Raw genomic sequence first — 19223 nt, 5'->3', positions numbered from 1 at the left:
CTTTAGGTGTAAGGTTAGATTGTTTACTTGAGATTTTTCTTGTTTCTTGAGGTAGGCTTGTATAGCTATAAATTTCCCTCTTTGAACTGCTTTTGCTGCATCCCATAGGTTTTGGATCATCGTGTTTTCATTGTCATTTGTCTCTAGGTATTTTTTTGATTTCCTCTTTGATTTCTTCAGTGATCTCTTGGTTATTTAGTAACGTATTGTTTAGCCTCCAAGTGTTTGTGTTTTTTACGTTTTTTTCCCTGTAATTCATTTCTAATCTTATAGCATTGCGGTCAGAAAAGATGCTTGATATGATTTCAAATTTCTTAAATTTACTGTGGCTTGATTTGTGACCCAAGATGTGATCTATCCTGGAGAATGTTCTGCGTGGACTTGAGAACAAAGTGTAATCTGCTGTCTCTGGATGGAATGTCCTATGAATAACAAATCTATCTGGTCTATTGTGTCATTTAAAGCCTCTGTTTCTTATTTATTTTCATTTTGGATGATCTGTCCATTGGTGTAAGTGAGGTGTTAAAGTCCCCCACTATTATTGTGTCACTGTCGATTCCCTCTTTTATAGTTGTTAGCATTCGCCTTATGTATTGAGGTGCTCCTATGTTGGGTGCACATATATTTATAATTGTTATATCTTCTTCTTGGATTGATCCCTTGATCATTATGTAGTGTCCTTCCTTGTCTCTTGTAACATTCCTTATTTAAAAGTCTAGTTTACCTGATATGAGCATTGTTACTCCAGCTTCCTTTTGATTTCCATTGGCATGGAATATCTTTTTCTATCCCCTCACTTTCAGTCTGTATGTGTTCCTAGGTCTGAAGTGGGTCTCTTGTAGACAGCACATATATGGGTCTTGTTTTTGTATCCATTCAGCGAGCCTGTGTCTTTTGGTTGGAGCATTTAATCCATTCACGTTTAAGGTAATTATCGATTTGTATGTTCCTATGACCATTTTCTTAATTGTTTTGGGTTTGTTTTTGTAGGTCCTTTTCTTCTCTTGTGTTTCCCACTTAGAGAAGTTCCTTTAGCATTTGTTGTAGAGCTGGTTTGGTGGTGCTGAATTCTCTTAGCTTTTGCTTGTCTGTAAAGCTTTAATAGATTTCTCCATCGAATCTGAATGAGATCCTTGCCGGGTAATCTTGGTTGTTGGTTTTTCCCTTTCATCACTTTAAGTATATCATGCCACTCCCTTCTGGCCTGTAGAGTTTCTGCTGAGAAATCAGCTGTTAACCTCATGGGAGTTCCCCTGTATGTTATTTGTCATTTTTCCCTAGCTGCTTTCAATAATTTTTCTTTGTCTTTAATTTTTGTCAGTTTGATTACTATGTGTCTCGGCATGTTTCTCCTTGGGTTTATCCTGCCTGGGAAGCTCTGCGCTTCCTGGACTTGGATGGCTATTTCCTTTCCCATGTTAGGGAAGTTTTCGACTATAATCTCTTCAAATATTTTCTCTGGTCCTTTCTCTCTCTCTTCTCCTTCTGGGACCCCTATAATGCGAATGTTGGTGCGTTTAATGTTGTCCCAGAGGTCTCTTAGGCTGTCTTCATTTCTTTTCATTCTTTTTTCTTTATTCTTTTCCACAGCAGTGAATTCCACCATTCTGTCTTTCAGGTCACTTCTCCGTTCTTCTGCCTCAGTTATTCTGCTATTGATTCCTTCTAGTGTAGTTTTCAGTTCAGTTATTGTATTGTTCATCTCTGTTTGTTTGTTCTTTAATTCTTCTAGGTCTATGTTAAACATTTCTTGCATCTTCTCCATCTTTGCCTCCATTGTTTTTCCGAGGTTCTGGATCATCTTCACTATCATTAATCTGAATTCTTTTTCTGGAAGGTTGCCTATCTCCACTTCATTTAGTTCTTTTTCTGGGGTTTTATCTTGTTCCTTCATCTGGTACATAGCCCTCTGCCTTTTCATCTTGTCTATCTTTCTGTGAATGTGGTCTTTGTTCCACAGGCTTCAGGATTGTAGTTTTCTTGCTTCTGCTGTCTGCCCTCTGGTGGATGAGGCTATCTCAGGGGCTTGTGCAAGTTCCCTGATGGGAGGGACTGGTAGTGGGTAGAGCTGACTGTTGCTCTGGTGGGCAGAGCTCAGTAGAACTCTAATCCGCTTGACTGCTGATGGGTGGGGCTGTGTTCCCTCCCTGTTGGATGTTTGGCCTGAGACAACCCAACACTGGAGCCTACCTGGGCTCTTTGGTGGGGCTAATGGCAGACTCTGGGAGGGCTCACGCCAAGGAGTACTTCACAGAACTTCTTCTGCCAGTGTCCTTGTCCCTATGGTGAGCCACAGCCACCCCCCACCTCTACAAGAGACCCTCCAACACTATCTGTAGGTCTGGTTCAGTCTCCCCTGGGGTCACTGCTCCTTCCCCTGGGTCCCGATGCACACACTACTTTGTGTGTGCCCTCCAAGAGTGGAGTCTCTGTTTCCCCCAGTCCTGTCAAAGTCCTGCAATCAAATCCCACTAGCCTTCAAAGTCTGATTCTCTAGAATTCCTCCTCCTGTTGCCGGACCCCCAGGTTGGGAACCTGACATGGGGCCGAGAACCTTCACTCCAGTGGGTGGACTTCTGTGGTATAAGTGTTCTCCAGTCTGTGAGTCACCCACCCAACACTTATGGGATTTGATTTTACTGTGATTGCGCCCCTCCTACTGTCTCATTGTGGCTTCTCCTTTTTCTTTGGATGTGGGGTATCTTTTTTGGTGAGTTCCAGTGTCTTCCTGTTGATGATTGTCCAGCAGCTAGTTGTGATTCTGGTGTTCTCGCAAGAGGGAGTGAGAGCACGTCCTTCTACTCCGCCATCTTGGTTCCTAATCCTATGGTTAAATCTTGAAGCTGGGTACTGTTAGTCCACCCACTTTGTTTTTCGCCTTCAGTATGGCACTGGCTATTCTGGGTCTTTTGCCTCTCCATATAGGCTTTAGAATCAGTTTGTCCATGTCCACAAATATCTTGCTGGGGGACTGCACTGAATCTATAGACCAAGTTACAAGACCTGATATCTTGACAATATTGAAACTTCCTATCGATAAACATGAACTACGTCTACATTAGTTTAGTTTTTTGATTTCTTTCATCAAAGTTTTTATAGTTTTCTTCATATAGATCTTAAACATATTTTATTAAATGTTTACCTAAGTATCTAATTTGGGGAGTGCTAACGTACATTCTATTGTGTTTTAAATTTCAATCCCCCTTTTTCATTGCTGGTATATAGGAAAGTGATTGACTATGATATATTAACCTTGTATCCTGCAATCTTGCCATAATTTTTTCAGTTCCAGGAGACTTCCTGTCAATTATTTTAGATTTTCTACAGAGACAATCATGTCACCTGTGAATAAGAGTTTTATTTCCTCCTTCTCAATCAGAATAACCTTTTTTTTTTTTTTTCGGTACGCGGGCCTCTCACTGTTGTGGCCTCTCCCGTTGCGGAGCACAGGCTCCGGACGCGCAGGCTCAGAGGCCATGGCTCACGGTCCCAGCCGCTCTGCGGCATGTGGGATCTTCCCGGACTGGGGCACGAACCCGTGTCCCCTGCGCCGGCAGGCGGACTCTCAACCACTGCGCCACCAGGGAAGCCCAGAATAACCTTTTATTTCCTTTTCTTATCTTAGTGCATTAATTAGAACTTTGTTTAATTTTAAAAGTATGCTGTAAGTTACCACACAGCGATTGGAATGTAGCAATTTTTAAAAGAAGAATGATCATTTCTAGTGTTTGCTATGAACACAGAGCCTATCCAAGTATTTTACATGTATTATCTCATTTAACCTTCACAACAACTCTCTGAAGTGGGTACTATTATTATCCCCATTTTAAGGATGAGAAAAACTGATCCACAGAGAGGTTAAGAAACCTGTTTAAGGTTACCCAGTCAGTAAGTAGCAGAGCAAGGATCCACAACTAGGTCTGCTGGACTGTATAATGTATGTTTTTAACCATTATCCTGTATCAATTTGGGATGTATTATGGGCTAGGGCCTATGTCTTGTACAGGTGTTTCTTTTTTTTTTTTTTTTTTTTGGTACAGGTGTTTCTTAAACACCACTCTCATTTGATCCGCTCAGCAACTCTGAAAGTTAGCTCTTCTTATCCCTGTTTCCCATTGAGACTGATGAAGCTCAGAATGGGTAAGTAACCAGCCCAGTGGCCTACTGCAAAGTGGCATTTAAACCCATTTATGCATGTGCTCTGGTTTTGAAAATGTTTTTTGTCAGAACAAATATGTGATATTTGCTATTCAGTGCAGCTTTAACTGATCATTCAACAAACACTTACTGAGGGCCTGTTAAGGGCCAGAAACTGTTCTAGGCACTGAGAAGACAGAAGTGAATAGGCAGCTGGAAATGCTGTCCTCACAGAACTTACCTTCTAGTAAAATATAAAGCATTTAAAAACAAACTGACAAACAAAAAAATCCCCCCAACCACTGCAAACTGCTTGACCAAGAAGCCACAGAGGCATCTGGTGGGGAGTAAAGGGGCAGGGCTCTCTGAGGAGAGGACGTCTGAGCTGACGGAGGTGCTCCAGCCTCGGAGGTGCTTCTGCTGACTTAATCCCAAGTCAGTAACGACATGAAGACCCTGACTGCCTGCTTAGAGCTTTAGATTGGGAGCCCAGTGATGGAGAAGAGTTTTCCCACTTGCAGTGAGTTTTGAGTCCCTGAGTTGTTAGCCATCAGCTCACACAGGATGCCACGTGGGGAAGGAGAAAAACGGCAGGGTAAAACTGACAGTATGGCGGGCGCTTCCCTTGTCCCTCCAGCCTCCATCTGGGTTTGGAAGTTGATCCTCTCCTTGTAAACATGTGTTTCAATTTTGGTTTCTTCTCAATTAAACCAAAGACTCTGCATGGAAACCAAAGTGGGATTTTCCCTCCAGATGGGGACTCACTCTTCTGATGTGACCATAAAGTGCCAACTTACACTGATATGGAAGGACTTCAGTTGTGTAAAATGGTTTCTTGATGGGCACTTTGCCTCTGGAGTTCATTCTTTCCCAGACTTCCTCCCCCTCACGGCACCGCTTACTTACAGTGTACACACTTCATCATGTAATTCTAACAACTCCATTACTCACAGTGTACATACTTCATCATGTAATTCTAACAACTCCATGGAGCAGATATGATTTCTGCCACTTAACAAGTAAGGAACTAAAGTTTAGGGAGGGAACTAAGGTCACAGGACACGGGAGTAGTCTCACAGAGCTGGGTTGCAAGTGCAGGTCTGACTCTAGAACCTTCTGCATTATTCCAATACCACATGGAGTTTCCCATCTCCTTCCCAAATCTTCACGCCAGATCACAGCAATTTTAGCCCCTCTGACTTCACGAAGCACCGCGATGAAACAGCCCCCAAAGTCCAGCTCAGTCTCCTCCCACACAGCGACAGCCACGTAACCCCCTTCAGAAATGCTCTGTGATCAACAAATCACAGAAAACAGTCACTGCTAATACGAATGACCATACAACCAGAAAAGGTAAAATACATGAAAACATAAATGAGGAGGGAAACAGTTCTTCCCGTGAGGTATTTCTCATCCTCTGTCTACGTCTGGTAATGGTTCCGCCATTATCCGTTCTGTAAGATCAGCAGAGAGTAGATGGAAAGAATGTTCAGTTAAGCACAGAATTGCCAGATAGCTTTCAGGTAGCCGAACGAGTGAGAAAATGCAAGGATTTTCACCTCCTGAAATTTACTGTGAAACTGAAAGGATTCAACCTATACAATGTCTAAACCAAAATGATTCTACTGTTGGAAATCAAAGGTTTGAAAGTAACATAAAACTGAAGTGTCAACAGAAGCAGACACTGCTGTTAGTCAGAAAAGCTGGGCTGTGCAGGGAAGTGGCCCCTGGTGCTGGGCAGGGGGACGTAGCACTACGGCAGCCGCCATAACACCCACGTTGTAAGGCAGGTAAGGCATGGGAACCACCAAGACTTTTATTTTGAAAACAACTCCTCATTTAGTTCACGTTAGAAAAGACGACACCTGTGAGCTCTGGGCATCTCTCTATTGTAAGAAAAAGTGATGAGACGCAGCTGAGGGCCGGACGGGTGCTCACAGCTAAGCTCGGTATTCTCCTGTCAAGGGCAGACAGCTCCAAAGGACACCAAGACCAGGCGAGGCTACTCTGTGACCACGAGCAAGACAGAAAGAAAAACAAAACCCAAAAAACACTCCACGATCATGTCTGAACACAAAAACATGAATACTGTACAAACCATGAAAATGATCAAATACCCCCCTCCTCTGGCTAACAGGATGACTGCTGTGTTTCTTATCAATCATAGTTTTAACCTCACTCTGTTCTTCTTGCCTTCCAGATAAGAATTATTAAGACACCCAATCAGAGAAATGGCCCAACATCCAATCCAGAGCAAAGTCCACTTGCTTGCCCTCTGCCCCGAATCACCTAACCCAGGGCCAAGTCCTATCATAAGGTCTTGGTAACACCTTGCTGAGATGCCCCCTGCTTCCCATGGTATCTGTTCTTTCTCAGGGCAGGGAATTAATAAATCTAACATACTGTTAAAAAAGTAGGTGTATGTCTGGGGGTCACTGGCCGAAACGCACTATTTGTCAGGCAGAGGCTTGGGGTACATCAGGCGTGCTGGGGACGCCACAGTGGGCAGCCTCACTGTCAGCGACTCGGGAGACATGCAGAGAGAGCCGACCGGCTGTGAACAACAGCTATGTAAACGCAGAGGAACTGTGCTCGTTTCATAATGATCCTAGGCCTCTCATCTTTCTCACACCGGACAGTAGCTCAACTGTGATTCAATCATCAGAAAGCATTTCTACATTTCAGATGACAATTTTACAGGGTGAAAGAAAGGGTGGTGTTACACCATGAGATTCCTGGTATCTTCCAAGTATCACCATAAGAACAGTCACATCATCTTAGTGTCTTTGTCCTCAGAAATTGATTTTGCAAATAGATGTAACAAACTGGGGTGCTCACATTGCTACACTTCATGACTGCAGGTGGGGGGCATTCTTTTGTCCTCCCCTGGCTCTTAAAGCAGATCTGAAACGTGCTGGAAGGCGCCATCACTGTGGCCAACTGTCCTCGTCACCACCACCACTTTCATTCATCATGGTACCACCTAACATTTCGGAGTGCTTCCCTCTGTACCAGAGGCCGTGTGATGTCCATGATCTCATTTAACCCTCAGGTCAACTCCTGGAAGATGGTGGTATTATTTGTCTTCATTTGTCAGTGATAAAGGACACTGACAGTGACATTAACTCCAAAGGAACAAAGCCAGGATGCGAGACCAGGATGAAGCGCCCCAGGCCCATGCTCTAAGCTTCCACACTATCTTTATCCATCTTAATAATGCTCTAGCCAGTGACTTGAAAATGGGGAAGATGTGATCTTGGGCTGCTGCCTGCTCTAGTACGTTCAAGAAAACGTCCGAGAAACTTCTCAGGTTCTTACACCTAAAGGTAGTGGTTTTATTCTTGAAAGCTTTACTGTTTTATTAGAGGATTTCACTTGTTTTCATTAATTACAGTTACTCCTTGAAATGACAGACTACTGAGATGATTAGCAGAAATGTTTCCAAGTAGATGATAACATTCTCTGAAATTAGTGACCCAAAATGTACCTCTCATCAATCAACAAAAACAAAACAAAAAACTCATCTATTTGGGGCTAATATCGGCAGATTTTCTGAGAATTCAGTGAATAATACAGTGAATGTGAAGCACGTGTGAAATATCATGGGAGATGAAGAATTCAATTAGACGTTGATTCTGTTGCCTTCAAGTAACTGAAGAGTATAATAGGGGAGATCTGAGACATAAACATACCTTTTGATACAAGCAAGAAAGTACCAAAAGAAGTGGAGGTGAAATCTCATGGACATTCCAGAACAAAGTGTGCAGAAGACCCAGCTGTATCTCGAGCTCAGAGTGTGCTGAGGATTAAGAGAAGGAGGCTGCCCTGAAAGACACTCTAGTACAGACTGAGGCTTTGCCACTCACTGGCTACATGACCTTCTTTATCCTCCCCAAGACTTAACTTTCTCACCTGTAAAATGGAGATAATAATAGAAGTCACCTCAAAAGCTGGCTGGAGGAGTAAATGGCATGATATATCTAGCCTTTCACTCATGCCTGGCACTCAGTAGACACCCAGTAAATGTGAGACGGTAGTAGTACTATGTGAAAGCCTACGGAATTGCCAATATTCCACCATTCTTGACCTATGACAATGACAGGTTCAACCTGATGGTAATGGTATCTGGCTTCAAGTACAGTAACAAGCACCCTTCTGCTCCACGTAACTCATCAGACAGAGACTGATGTGATCATTTCCTGTTACCTCCACAGCCTTTTCTGCTGGGCTGCCGTCCGCGTTACAAGAAGGGCTTGGAGGAGCTGAGCACCGTGTCACACGGGGGGAGAGTCGCTATCAGAACCCTCTGGCTGCCCGAGAGCAGGGTCTGCCCACGATGTGCACATTTACACTGAACGGTTCCAGCGGGGCCAGGATGGCAGCAACAAGGGGTTCCGCCCACGTTAGAAACCTCCAGAGACTCTGGCTCTTGTGGAGCAAAAGTGCTTGGCGGCGTTTGGGCATGAGATGCAAAGCAGTAACAGGCCAGATTCTGGAAAACCCGGCTCCGGGTTATAAGCTACAGTGGTCCTGGTAACTCTTTGTGGGTGGAGCCTATACACGTTTATCAGTTAAGAGTGAGTTCTGGAGGCCAAATGTACACTTCACCACTGAGCATCACCACGTCCTGACTCACTGCTGCCTTCTCCTGGTGCCACACACCCCAACCCCACACGGCTACCACCACACACACCACTAATATTCCTCTCTCTGCGGTGATAAAACTAATCTCTAGAACATCTCGTGACAGGCAGAAATTTCTGTTGTTACCCACCATTTTTAGAATAATTATTGTAACATTGTTCTAAATAGGATTTAACCTTATATAAGTTAGAAAGTAGGTATCTATGTCTTTCATGTGAAAACATTTGACACTTTTTGTTGATAAACTCAAACACAAGGTCCAAATCTTGCAGCTATTTTAAGAGCAAGGAAGATCGAAACGCAACTGGATGCTTGCTTAAAACACTGCTCTAGGCAGCTCGATCGGCGTGAGGAGGTTTGTAGAGCTGTGTTTCTGGATTTTAAAAATCAGCGGATAATTCCTTTGGCGCAAACACCATGTATATTGGTGTGTGCCGGTACTAATGTGTCCTACTGAAACCCACCTTTCTGTACATGCCTACGTATTCAACTATACCTCCAGGCAGAGTTTCATACAGCAATGTAAACATATGCTCTTTGAGGGCAAGAAGTGTCTCATTCATCTTGATGTTCTATATAACACCTAGCACTGTCCCCAGCATGTATAAGGAATTAAATAAATGTATATTGAATTAAATAGGAAGTTCAGGGACAATAAATGTTAATTTTCACATGAAAATGCACTAAATCAGTGACTCTTGGTGTTAGCTTGAAAATAAAAATCCTAATAGTTGCAGGAAATCAACTCAAGAATGTCAGGTTAACTTTCCAGTAAAGTGAAGCTGAATTACACTCTCTCCTTGACAAGAACATAATATTCTAAGATTTAACAGTCAACATGAGACGAAATACACTTAATTTAAAATGTAAGCCCCTCTATTTCCACAAGCTGTGGGGAATCCATTCCTTATGGGTTAATGCCACAGGTAAACCACAGTTACGGGCAATGGGAGGGATGCTTGTATCCGCAGAGATGTTGACATAAAACTGTTTGTCAACAGCTGATGGCTCGGCAGGGCTAAGTGATTAAGCAGGAGATCCTGAAAAAGCAAACATGGGTTCCACCTGAAAGTACCAAGAATGAAAAGGTGCCCTGAGCTTTGCTCTGACTCTGGAAGCTGGAGTGGAAAGACAAGAGTCCCCAAGAGCAGGGCTCACAAACGCACAGCACACAAACGCCCAATCTGTGGGGCACGGCTGGCACCATGTGCATTTAATTGGAGCCTTGAGTAAGTAGGGATGACAACAGCTACTTCCTGTTAGTTTACAAACTTGTTTTTATACACTGTCGTTCTGCACGTTTCCATTAAAGACAAGTCTGGATTACTGACGCAGGTTAAGGGTTCCGGAAAGAAAACCATCACTAGTTCTACTGTGAGTTTTAAATTGTTTGTATGATACAATTAAACCTTTAAGAGAACTTGGTCAAGCAGGCTCACCACGATAACCTTTCCCTTGAATGTAAGCTCTTCAGTTGGGTATCAGGGTCATACCACCTCATAGGCTGATTTTTAGAGCCCTGCAATGACCCATCCAAACTTCAGTCGTAATAGTTCCAGCACCTTTTCAAAGGTGTAATTCTATAGTTTAACTCACAGTCCAGTAAGCATGGCCACACCCTGAAACTCTTGTTTCCTCAGATCACTTCTATACTGAGGATCTCAAGTCTCTAAAATGCCCCTCGTGGACCACAATCTCCTAGTCTTCAATTTCTCCACGGTCCCCACTCCCCCCTTTTGCTCTCACTGCAACCTCCAGCCTCTGGAGGTTTCCCTAAGGCTTGGTTCACTGGTATTCACTGGACTCCATGGGCAGCCATTTCAAACTGGCTGTCTCCAGGAATGAGAAAAATACCGCTGTTTTATGGAGACTTTCACAATTCAGAAAGGGCTGTCTCAGGCCTCCTCTTATTTGATTTCATTTGCAATACGTCTTCTTTTTCTTCCTCTTAAAAGAGTAGCAGAGGGGACTTTGCGAGGCCCCAGGAAGCTTGCTGACTGGAGTGAGCTATTTGTAATTTTATCCTGCCTGCCTCAGTGGCTCACAGCGGCAAGAGGGTAGCCCATGCCCGAGGGTTACCTGCGACCATGCCTCAGCACAGTCTGCCTCGGTAGCATCACATGCCAACCAAATAAGCAGCTCTAGCCTGCAAAGCAATACAAGCTCTACGGAGCAGTCAACAGTGCATGCCAGCAGGGAGGCAGTCAGAAAAACAACAGTTGTGTTGAACCAAAGCTCTCCACGGAGCTGGCTCAGAAGACGAAGTTAAAATAAGTCCAACAGAACCTAACCATGACTAAAATGGGTATGTGTCTTTTTGCTTCCAGCCACCTTGAAAAAGTAACAACGATGCAATACTACAAATCTTCAGTTAATTAATTCAAGTTTTTGGCAGCAAGCTTCTTACCCCCAGCCTGCATTGTGTACCATCTGTCTACGTGAACATTCAGTTCTCACCCACAACCTGCTTCCTAACCCTTGGTATAAATGTATCTCCTCAAAACCCAGGAAAACGCTCTGTTGGGGGTGGGGGGAAGGACTTATATTTTCAATAAACTGATCTCATTACTTTACAATCTGCTGCTGCCACCTCCTGTGTTCATGAAGCAGCATCTCTCCATCCGTGAACAAGAGTTAAGTGTTTAAGAGGAAGAATTCTCACTGGTCAATCAGATGGCAAACTTTCTGCACACAGAGAAAGAAAAGCTTAATTCTGTTACCTCTAACTGACTTCGCCTCTCAGCAATCACACGTTCATCCTTGTTTCCAAATAGTTTCTTTGGAGGGAATTCAAGAGTCGCGAGCTGAAATACATATTTTATAAGAGAGACATTAATATCACACCTGTGAACTTCGGGCTATTATTAATCCATTGTTTGGAATCTCTATCATGGTGGGGGGGGGAGGAGAAAGAGGTTGGAAGTTTAAAGATGGTAGGGCCTGCCTTGCTTAGCCACCAACCGTGTGACCTTGAACAGACCAGGCAAGGCTCCACAAGGGTCACCCAAGAGGCAGGATGATGGGGCCTCAAAGGAAGGCCAGACTTGAGTCTCAGTGTTTTGTCCCAGACGACACAGTAGACTCTTTGCCAGGTGGTGTTTCACATGTTTTATTTTTTAAAACACAAGTTTGTTCTTCTTTTAGTCCCCTTCTAATACTAGAATTCAATTATATTTGTGTTGACGTAAGAATCTGAAAACTCAACAAGCATACTACCTGAACATTTTGTAAAAGAGTTCTGTAAACTTTCCATATTGCCTTTTCTCAGCTACTACTGCAAATGCAGATGGCCCATGTGAAAAGAAGGCTTCTCTTTCGATCTTTTCTCCTTGTCTCCTAGAGAATAAAGGTTTAGAATTGGCTGTAGCCAGGTCTTGGAATTTCATAGGTATTTTCCTTATGCTTCTTTTCTTGGAAGTATAAAAATCATAACGAAAAGGTAAGTTTTCTTATAGACGCCAAGGCAAGAAAGAGCTCTATAATCTGCCAGAAACCTGACCAGCTCGCGTGGATTTGGTTGAATGAACGCTGAGCGGTAATAATCGCTGGTGTTGATGAAATTCACTATTTCCTTCCTTCCTCGCCCTGTCGGGTTCAGACACACTGAGAGGTCAACAAAGAGTTATCAAGAAAAAAAAAAAAAGAATATTTCTCCCACAATATAGGTCACAATGTGCCACAAAATTCCTACTTTATACATATGCAAACCTGGGCTGATATAAATTTATATTGCCACACTGGGAATCAAAAATTAAGAACTAACATCTGTAGGTATAGGACTTTGAAAACTTAGTACCAAAGGAGAATATACATACAGCAAAATGCACATATCCTAAGTGAACAACTGGTGAATTTTCAACATCTCAACACACTGTAACCACCACCCAGATCAAAAGAGAACACCCCCGGCTGCCCAGGAACCCCTGGCACTCCCCTCCTGCCTTGTAAAAGGCTGGCGCTAGCCTGACTTCTAACAGCATGGTTTAGTTTTTCCCATTTTTCAGCTTCATCATATGGCACGAACCCTTTTGTGTCCACCGTCATCGCTCTACGTCATGTGTGCGAGGTCCACCCATGTTGCCATGTGTGGCAACAGTTTGCTCATTCCTGTGGCTACAGCATCCCACCATGTGAACATTCCACCACTGGTCTGTTCAGTCTCTGGCTATTGGGCTTTTGGCTAGTTTCCACTTTCTGGCCCTTAGGCATTGTGCTGTTATGAACATTTTCCTATAGGTTTTCCATATGTTTCCTATGAACATATGTAGGGATTCCTGCTGGTCATAGTCTGAAGGGTGAAAATGCTAGGTCATATGGAATGCAAGTGTCCAGCTGTACCTGAAGTTATCAAATGGTTTCCCAAAGCAGTTTTACCACCAACACTCCCACCGGCAGTGACTGAGAGACGCAGTGGCTTCAGATCCTCACCAGCGCCTGGTGCCGTGGTCTTTTTCATCTTGGCAATGCTGCTGGGTATGCCGTGATTTCTACTGTGGTTCAGATTTGCATTTTCCTAATGAGCCATGATGTCGAGCATCTTTTCACATGCTCATTGACCATCTGGTTACTCATTTGGGGGAAGTGTCTGTTCAACTCTTTGGGCCATTTTTTATTGGGATATGCCTTTTTCTTATTAAGAGTCATTCTTCCTTTTCCCTCTCTTCGAGGTGTCTTTGATGACTTTAGAGCCCTTTTACAAAGTTAGTGGAAGTCAGAGGTTTGCTCCTTTCAAACTCAAGTGCTCTTTCTACCCCAAACCTTGGAGCGGGTGGGGTGTGGGACCTCCTTCTCCTTCTCTCACCAATGTTCCAATCTGGTTGCCTACAGGCAACTTTAAAATCTGTTCAAGGTAAAGTGAAAGGCCATGGGCACCGAAGTAAGACAGACTAGTTTGAATCTTGACCACTAACTAGCTAACTACTTTGTTTCTCTGAGCCTGAGTATTCTCTGCTGAAAAAAAAACACAGGCAATGGTAGTAAACGTTACCGGTTATCTGTGAAGATTTAGTGAAGCAATGACGAATGGGCCTTAGCTACACTTACTATTTACTAGAGATCTGGTAATTACTAAGAACGCAGCATGCCACATCCCTGGTTCCCTCTCCCCAACCCTGGAATGGTGATGTGGCTTCAGGGAGCAAAGGGGCTTCTGGAACCCTGACTTCACTGGCACAAACACACTTCCCATATGTTGCAGGTTAGAGAAGACAGGTACCCAGAACGTGTCTTTTGGGCTTCGTCTAGCCTCGATTTCATCTTGTACAAATGTGTTCCCCCACCAAACGCAGTGATGCTGAAGGCTTGGCAAGCATGCTTTCACAGTTGGTTGTTTTATCATTTTCTTATGTGGCTGATGAGGTGACGTGGTTTCTGTCGGGGGAAATTTACAGTCATACTTGCATGCTCGCTCAGAACTGGTGCACTGAAAGGACCCTCCGGCAGCTGAACTAGGTGGGAAGCAAGCATTTAAATTTCCTCGTAGTCAATGGTAGTATGTACTCCACCCTGGGATGGAGGCTAGTATCTTGTGCTACGACGATCCACCCTGTGAAATAACTGTGTATAAATTATCTATAATACAGATTTTAGGAAGAAAAGGGCAACCTTAAATGGCACTGAGGCACATAATCATAGGACTATAATATTCAACAATTTAACTTCAGAGATAAAGAAACACAGGGTCAGAAGTCAGTGACTTAGAATGGTTCCAAGTCATGGAGTGGCTGAGTCAAGACGAGGAACCAGGACTGACTCTAGGTTTTCATAACAAGGCTGTAAAGTGTGTCCGCAGAGTATGGAAGACCCTTCTGAAGTCCTTGAGAACCTAGGACCCAAATAAAAGACAGTAACCCCTCCCAGTGTGTATTAACCAGGAAAATGATGGACAGCTGCTGGCAGTAGTCAACAGGCCCACCAGGAGCTGTCAACAAACCTCACTGAGGACCTGTACCAACAAAGGAACAGGAAAGTGACAGGGGTCAGTGACCACGGTGGGGAAAACAGGAACGGGTCTGGAGGCAGGGTCCTGGGAAGTCTGTCCTGGGATTATTAGCTCCTGTCAACTGATTCCTCACAAAATACAACATAAGGAGGATGGAGGTGAAGTGTTGGAGGGAGGGAGAGAAGGAACGGGAACAGAAGTTCCCACGTGATTCATGATAAATGCACGTGACGGGGTCCATGTCCTTTTGATGGGGCTGGGACATGAACAACCTGAAGGAGAATGGTAAGGGCGTGAGGCAAGGTATTGCCTCCATTAAAATAATTATATTTACATCAGAAACAGCTTCCCAACCTCTTCCCTCTGACAGAATGAAAACTACCTCCATTTCTCCTTTTTAGAGAATCTTGACAGTGCTGTTTAGGCTTCGCTATCTGTAAGCTCTTAGGTTGAATGAGATGAAATTGCCAGTTTGGAAGTTAAAAATGGTTGAATATCAGCAATTCCATAAGGTTAAACCCCTTATAAAACTTCTGACATTTTAATTTAAACACCTTTATTGGAGTATAATTGCTTTACAATGGTGTGTTAGTTTCTGCTGTATAACAAAGTGAATCAGCTATACATATACATATATCCCCATATCCCCTCCCTCTAGCGTCTCCCTCCCACTCTCCCTATCCCACCCCTCTAGGTGGACACAAAGCACCGAGCTGATCTCCCTGTGCTATGAGGCTGCTTCCCACTAGCTATCCATTTTACACTTGGTAGTGTATATATATCCATGCCACTCTCTCACTTCGTCCCAGCTTACCCTTCCCCCTCCTGAGTCCTCAAGTCCATTCTCTACGTCTGCATCTTTATTCCTGTCTTGCCCCTAGGTCCTTCAAAACCATTTTTTTTTTAGATTCAATATATATGTCTTAGCATATGGTATTTATTTTTCTCTTTCTGACTTTAGGTCCATCCACCTCACTACAAATAACTCAATTTCATTTCTTTTCATGGCCGAGTAATATTCCATTATATATATGTGCCACATCTTCTTTATCCATTCATCTGTCGATGGACACTTAGGTTGCTTCCATGTCCTGGCTATTGTAAATAGTGCTGCAATGAACATTGTGGTACATGACTCTTTTTGAATTATGGTTTTTCTCAGGGTATATGCCCAGTAGTAGGATTGCTGGGTCATATGGTAGTTCTATTTGTAGTTTTTTAAGGAATCTCCATACTGTTCTCCGTAGTGGCTGTATCAATGTACATTCCCACCAACAGTGTAGGAGGGTTCCCTTTTCTCCACACCCTCTCCAGCATTTGTTGTTTGTAGATTTTTTGATGATGGCCATTCTGATTGGTGTGAGGTAATACCTCACTGTAGTTTTTTTTTTTTTTTTTCCGGTACGCGGGCCTCTCACTGTTGTGGCCTCTCCCGTTGCGGAGCACAGGCTCCGGACGCGCAGGCTCAGCGGCCATGGCTCACGGGCCCAGCTGCTCCGCGGCATGTGGGATCTTACCGGACCGGGACACAAACCCGTGTCCCCTGCATCGGCAGGCGGACTCTTAACCACTGCGCCACCAGGGAAGCCCCTCACTGTAGTTTTGATTTGCATTTCTCTAATGATTAGTTGAGCATCCTTTCATGTGTTTGTTGGCAATCTGTATATCTTCTTTGGAGAAATGTCTATTTAGGTCTTCTGCCCATTTTAAAAATATGGAATGCTTCACTAATTTGCGTGTCATCCTTGCACAGGGGCCATGCTAATCTTCTCTGTATTGTTCTAATTTTAGTATATGTGCTGCCGAAGTGAGCACAAAACTTCTGACATTTGTAAATGACCACTAGGCCGAAGACACATTCCCAGCTGCTTCTACCCGCCAAGGGTAAATATTCTCAGTTGAGGGATTGTTGATTGGCTACATCTAAACCAATATTCTTTCAAAAGAATGTTCAAGCACTCAAAAAAAAACAGAACTAGAAATATCTTATATTTTAAAAATGCAACACTAAAATAGCCAAGGAGTTGGGGAAACAGTAACAGTACAGGTGGCACGGAAGCCATTTAGGGGCCAATAGTTGTTGACACCGAAGGGATTAGGTTGCTACTCTCAACAACAACCTGTCTTTTGAAAAGAAAAAAAAAAAGACCATCATAGTCTTTTTTTTTTTTTTTTTCTTTTTTTGCAGTACGCAGGCCTCTTCACTGCTGTGGCCTCTCCCGCCGCGGAGCACAGGCTCCGGACGCGCAGGCTCAGCGGCCATGGCTCACGGGCCCAGCCGCTCCGTGGCACGCGGGATCTTCCCGGACCGGGGCACGAACCCGCGTCCCCTGCATCGGCAGGCGGACTCCCAACCACTGCGCCCCCAGGGAAGCCCCCATCATAGTCTTTACTTGGATTAAAGAGTGCAGGAACTGCTGCTTCATTCTTACTATAAAATCCTTATAATCCTTTATATCTTCACTATTATATAAATCCTTAGAAGGGTTTAGAAATCTGGGGTAGAAGAGAGGCCTGAACTTTTTCTCTCCCCAGGTACAAAGTGACCACCTCATTTATTTTGAAACAGAACAGCAAAAGCAATCCTCTGTAGGGTTCATTTCCGGATTGTGAATTATTTAAACTGTCCATATGTTTTTAAAAACGTACAATTTACCAAGATAGAAAGAGCCACTGGTCAGGACAAATAATGTGCCTGGAGAGCCAAAAAAAGGAAAAGATCTCTTCTATTTTGCAGAAAGCGCTGCTGTCTGAAAAGTAATATTTCCAACAAATTAAGAATACAAGAGAGGCTCAGAGAGGGGGTGACTGTCCCTGACTTTTCCCCTCATGCCCTACATACACTGACATCTATTGTTTGTTTGTTTGGCTTCTTAACCTAACAGCAAATTGAAAATAAAATCAATGATATAATTTGCACATTTACATTTCTTCTCAAGTTCTTTTTAGTTAAATTTTTTTTCATTTTTATCGCTTCATTTTTGAATCTAGCAGATGGTCGAGATCTGATTTCCATGAGAAATGCTGTCAGGAACAGTAGAAGGCATCTGTGGGTGGAGGAGAGATTCCTCTTTGATTTCCTTTGTAACCTCTGACAAAGGAAATACAGTGTCCTACATTTCTAAAAATTAAAGTTCCTGAAGTTCCATATTCCTCACACCTACTCAATTCTAAAGGAACTCAGATAAATATTTCTGATTTATATAAAAATGATCAAGATACTTGGGGCTCAGTAATGAGGAAAAAATCATTTTCTTTCTTTTTATAAGATTTCATTTTCTGTCAGAACCAGCTTGCTAGTTTCTACCCGAAAAGTATGTTGGGATTTTTTATCGGGATTGTACTGAATATACAGGTCATTTTGGCAAAAAGTGACATCATAGAGTCAAGTACACCATTCCATGAAAAAGTAAAAAGATTTCATTTTCATAAAGAGCAAAACCCATCATTTCCCCCTTATAACTTTCACGGATAAAGTCTCATGTTAAAAAAGTATGATTGCCCCCCTTATAACTTTCACGGATAAAGTCTCATGTTAAAAAAGTATGATTACAAACTGTAACACCTGATGGAGCAGCTCGGGTTAAAGACGGTGGAGTAAAGCCTTTATTTGCATCCCTTCACACCTTCAAAAGCACCAAGAACGACAAGAGATGAAAAGCAGAGTTCCCTGTCAATCCCTGAAACTAACACAACATTGTAAATCAACTATACTCCAATAAAAATTTTAATAAGTAAAGACTCTGACTCCAAAGTAGGAAACCACTGCAGCCCACACGCAGGCCAGCAGCCGCTGGGAGCCCAGCCTCCCTGTCCTCCTCTCCAGGCCACAGGCCACAAGCTGTCCACCAGGGTCGGCATCCAAGCCCCCAGGTATTGCATGACGCTGATGTTAAAGACTAAAGCTGGGGACAAGGAGAAGGTGGGGGGAACCCACAGCAAAGAGGAGGGCAGTAGGGGCCTGTGCGGGGAGAACCCAGAGCTGCTCAAGGTGTTGGCAGAGAAAACAGGCCAGAGGCAGGCACCTGGCTTTACTGCCACAGACAGTGACCCACTGCCCCCGCGAACACCAGAAAATACGTGCCTCGATGCGAAGGGAAAAACTGGTGGAAAATAATTCAGAAAAATTCCAGGCAAAGGTTTAGGTGTGTGGTAGCTTGCTGCCTCCCCCTCCCCAGGGTCTGTCCCTTCCTTGTCCCCATGATTCACTGGTGTTTTCCCCTAAAATTAGTCCATTTCACTTAAAGATGAGAAATAATTAGAAGGAACTGAAACTGAACTATGAATAAAAAGGGTAGGTGAAGAGATACTGAATAAAAGAGAAGCAAAAGGCAGATAAAGAAGAGGTACAAGAAGGACTGACCAAAGACAAGAAGAACTCAGGGAAGAAATTATCCACAGTCTTAAGGAACCACAAACACCCATAAAAAAGAACCAGAAGCAGGAAGCAATACACAGGTTGAAAGAAGAGACTACAGTGGGGGGAAACGGGCAGAAAACT

General features: G+C 43.5%; 1 protein-coding gene and 1 non-coding gene across 8 annotated transcripts in view; both read right to left on the bottom strand.

Moving 5' to 3' along the window:
• The window catches only part of LOC101321628 (kinesin-like protein KIF16B), a 278548-nt gene that overhangs the window by 27785 nt on the left and 231540 nt on the right, over nt 1–19223 (bottom strand). For 3 of the 7 annotated variants that reach the window (XR_002174849.3, XM_019927579.3, XR_012326206.1), the window contains one exon: nt 11502–11585. The exons of 2 other annotated variants lie outside the window; for them this stretch is intronic. Coding sequence is in view for 1 of the 5 variants with exons in the window: in XM_019927579.3 (XP_019783138.2) it covers nt 11502–11585 (84 nt within the window). In the remaining 4 variants the exon portion in view is untranslated. Of the gene's footprint in view, nt 1–11501; nt 11586–13996; nt 14152–19223 lie in introns of those variants that run through there. 2 more of the 7 variants (XR_012326204.1, XR_012326205.1) reach the window with 2 other exon arrangements.
• On the bottom strand, nt 16431–16537 carry LOC117308388 (U6 spliceosomal RNA). Its single transcript, XR_004522370.1, has one exon. It is a non-coding gene; the product is annotated as a U6 spliceosomal RNA (small nuclear RNA).

Source organism: Tursiops truncatus, chromosome 15 (genome assembly GCF_011762595.2).
Source record: "Tursiops truncatus isolate mTurTru1 chromosome 15, mTurTru1.mat.Y, whole genome shotgun sequence".
In the NCBI taxonomy this organism is placed as follows: Eukaryota; Metazoa; Chordata; class Mammalia; order Artiodactyla; family Delphinidae; genus Tursiops; species Tursiops truncatus.
This window is presented reverse-complemented; position numbering and strand designations above follow the sequence as displayed.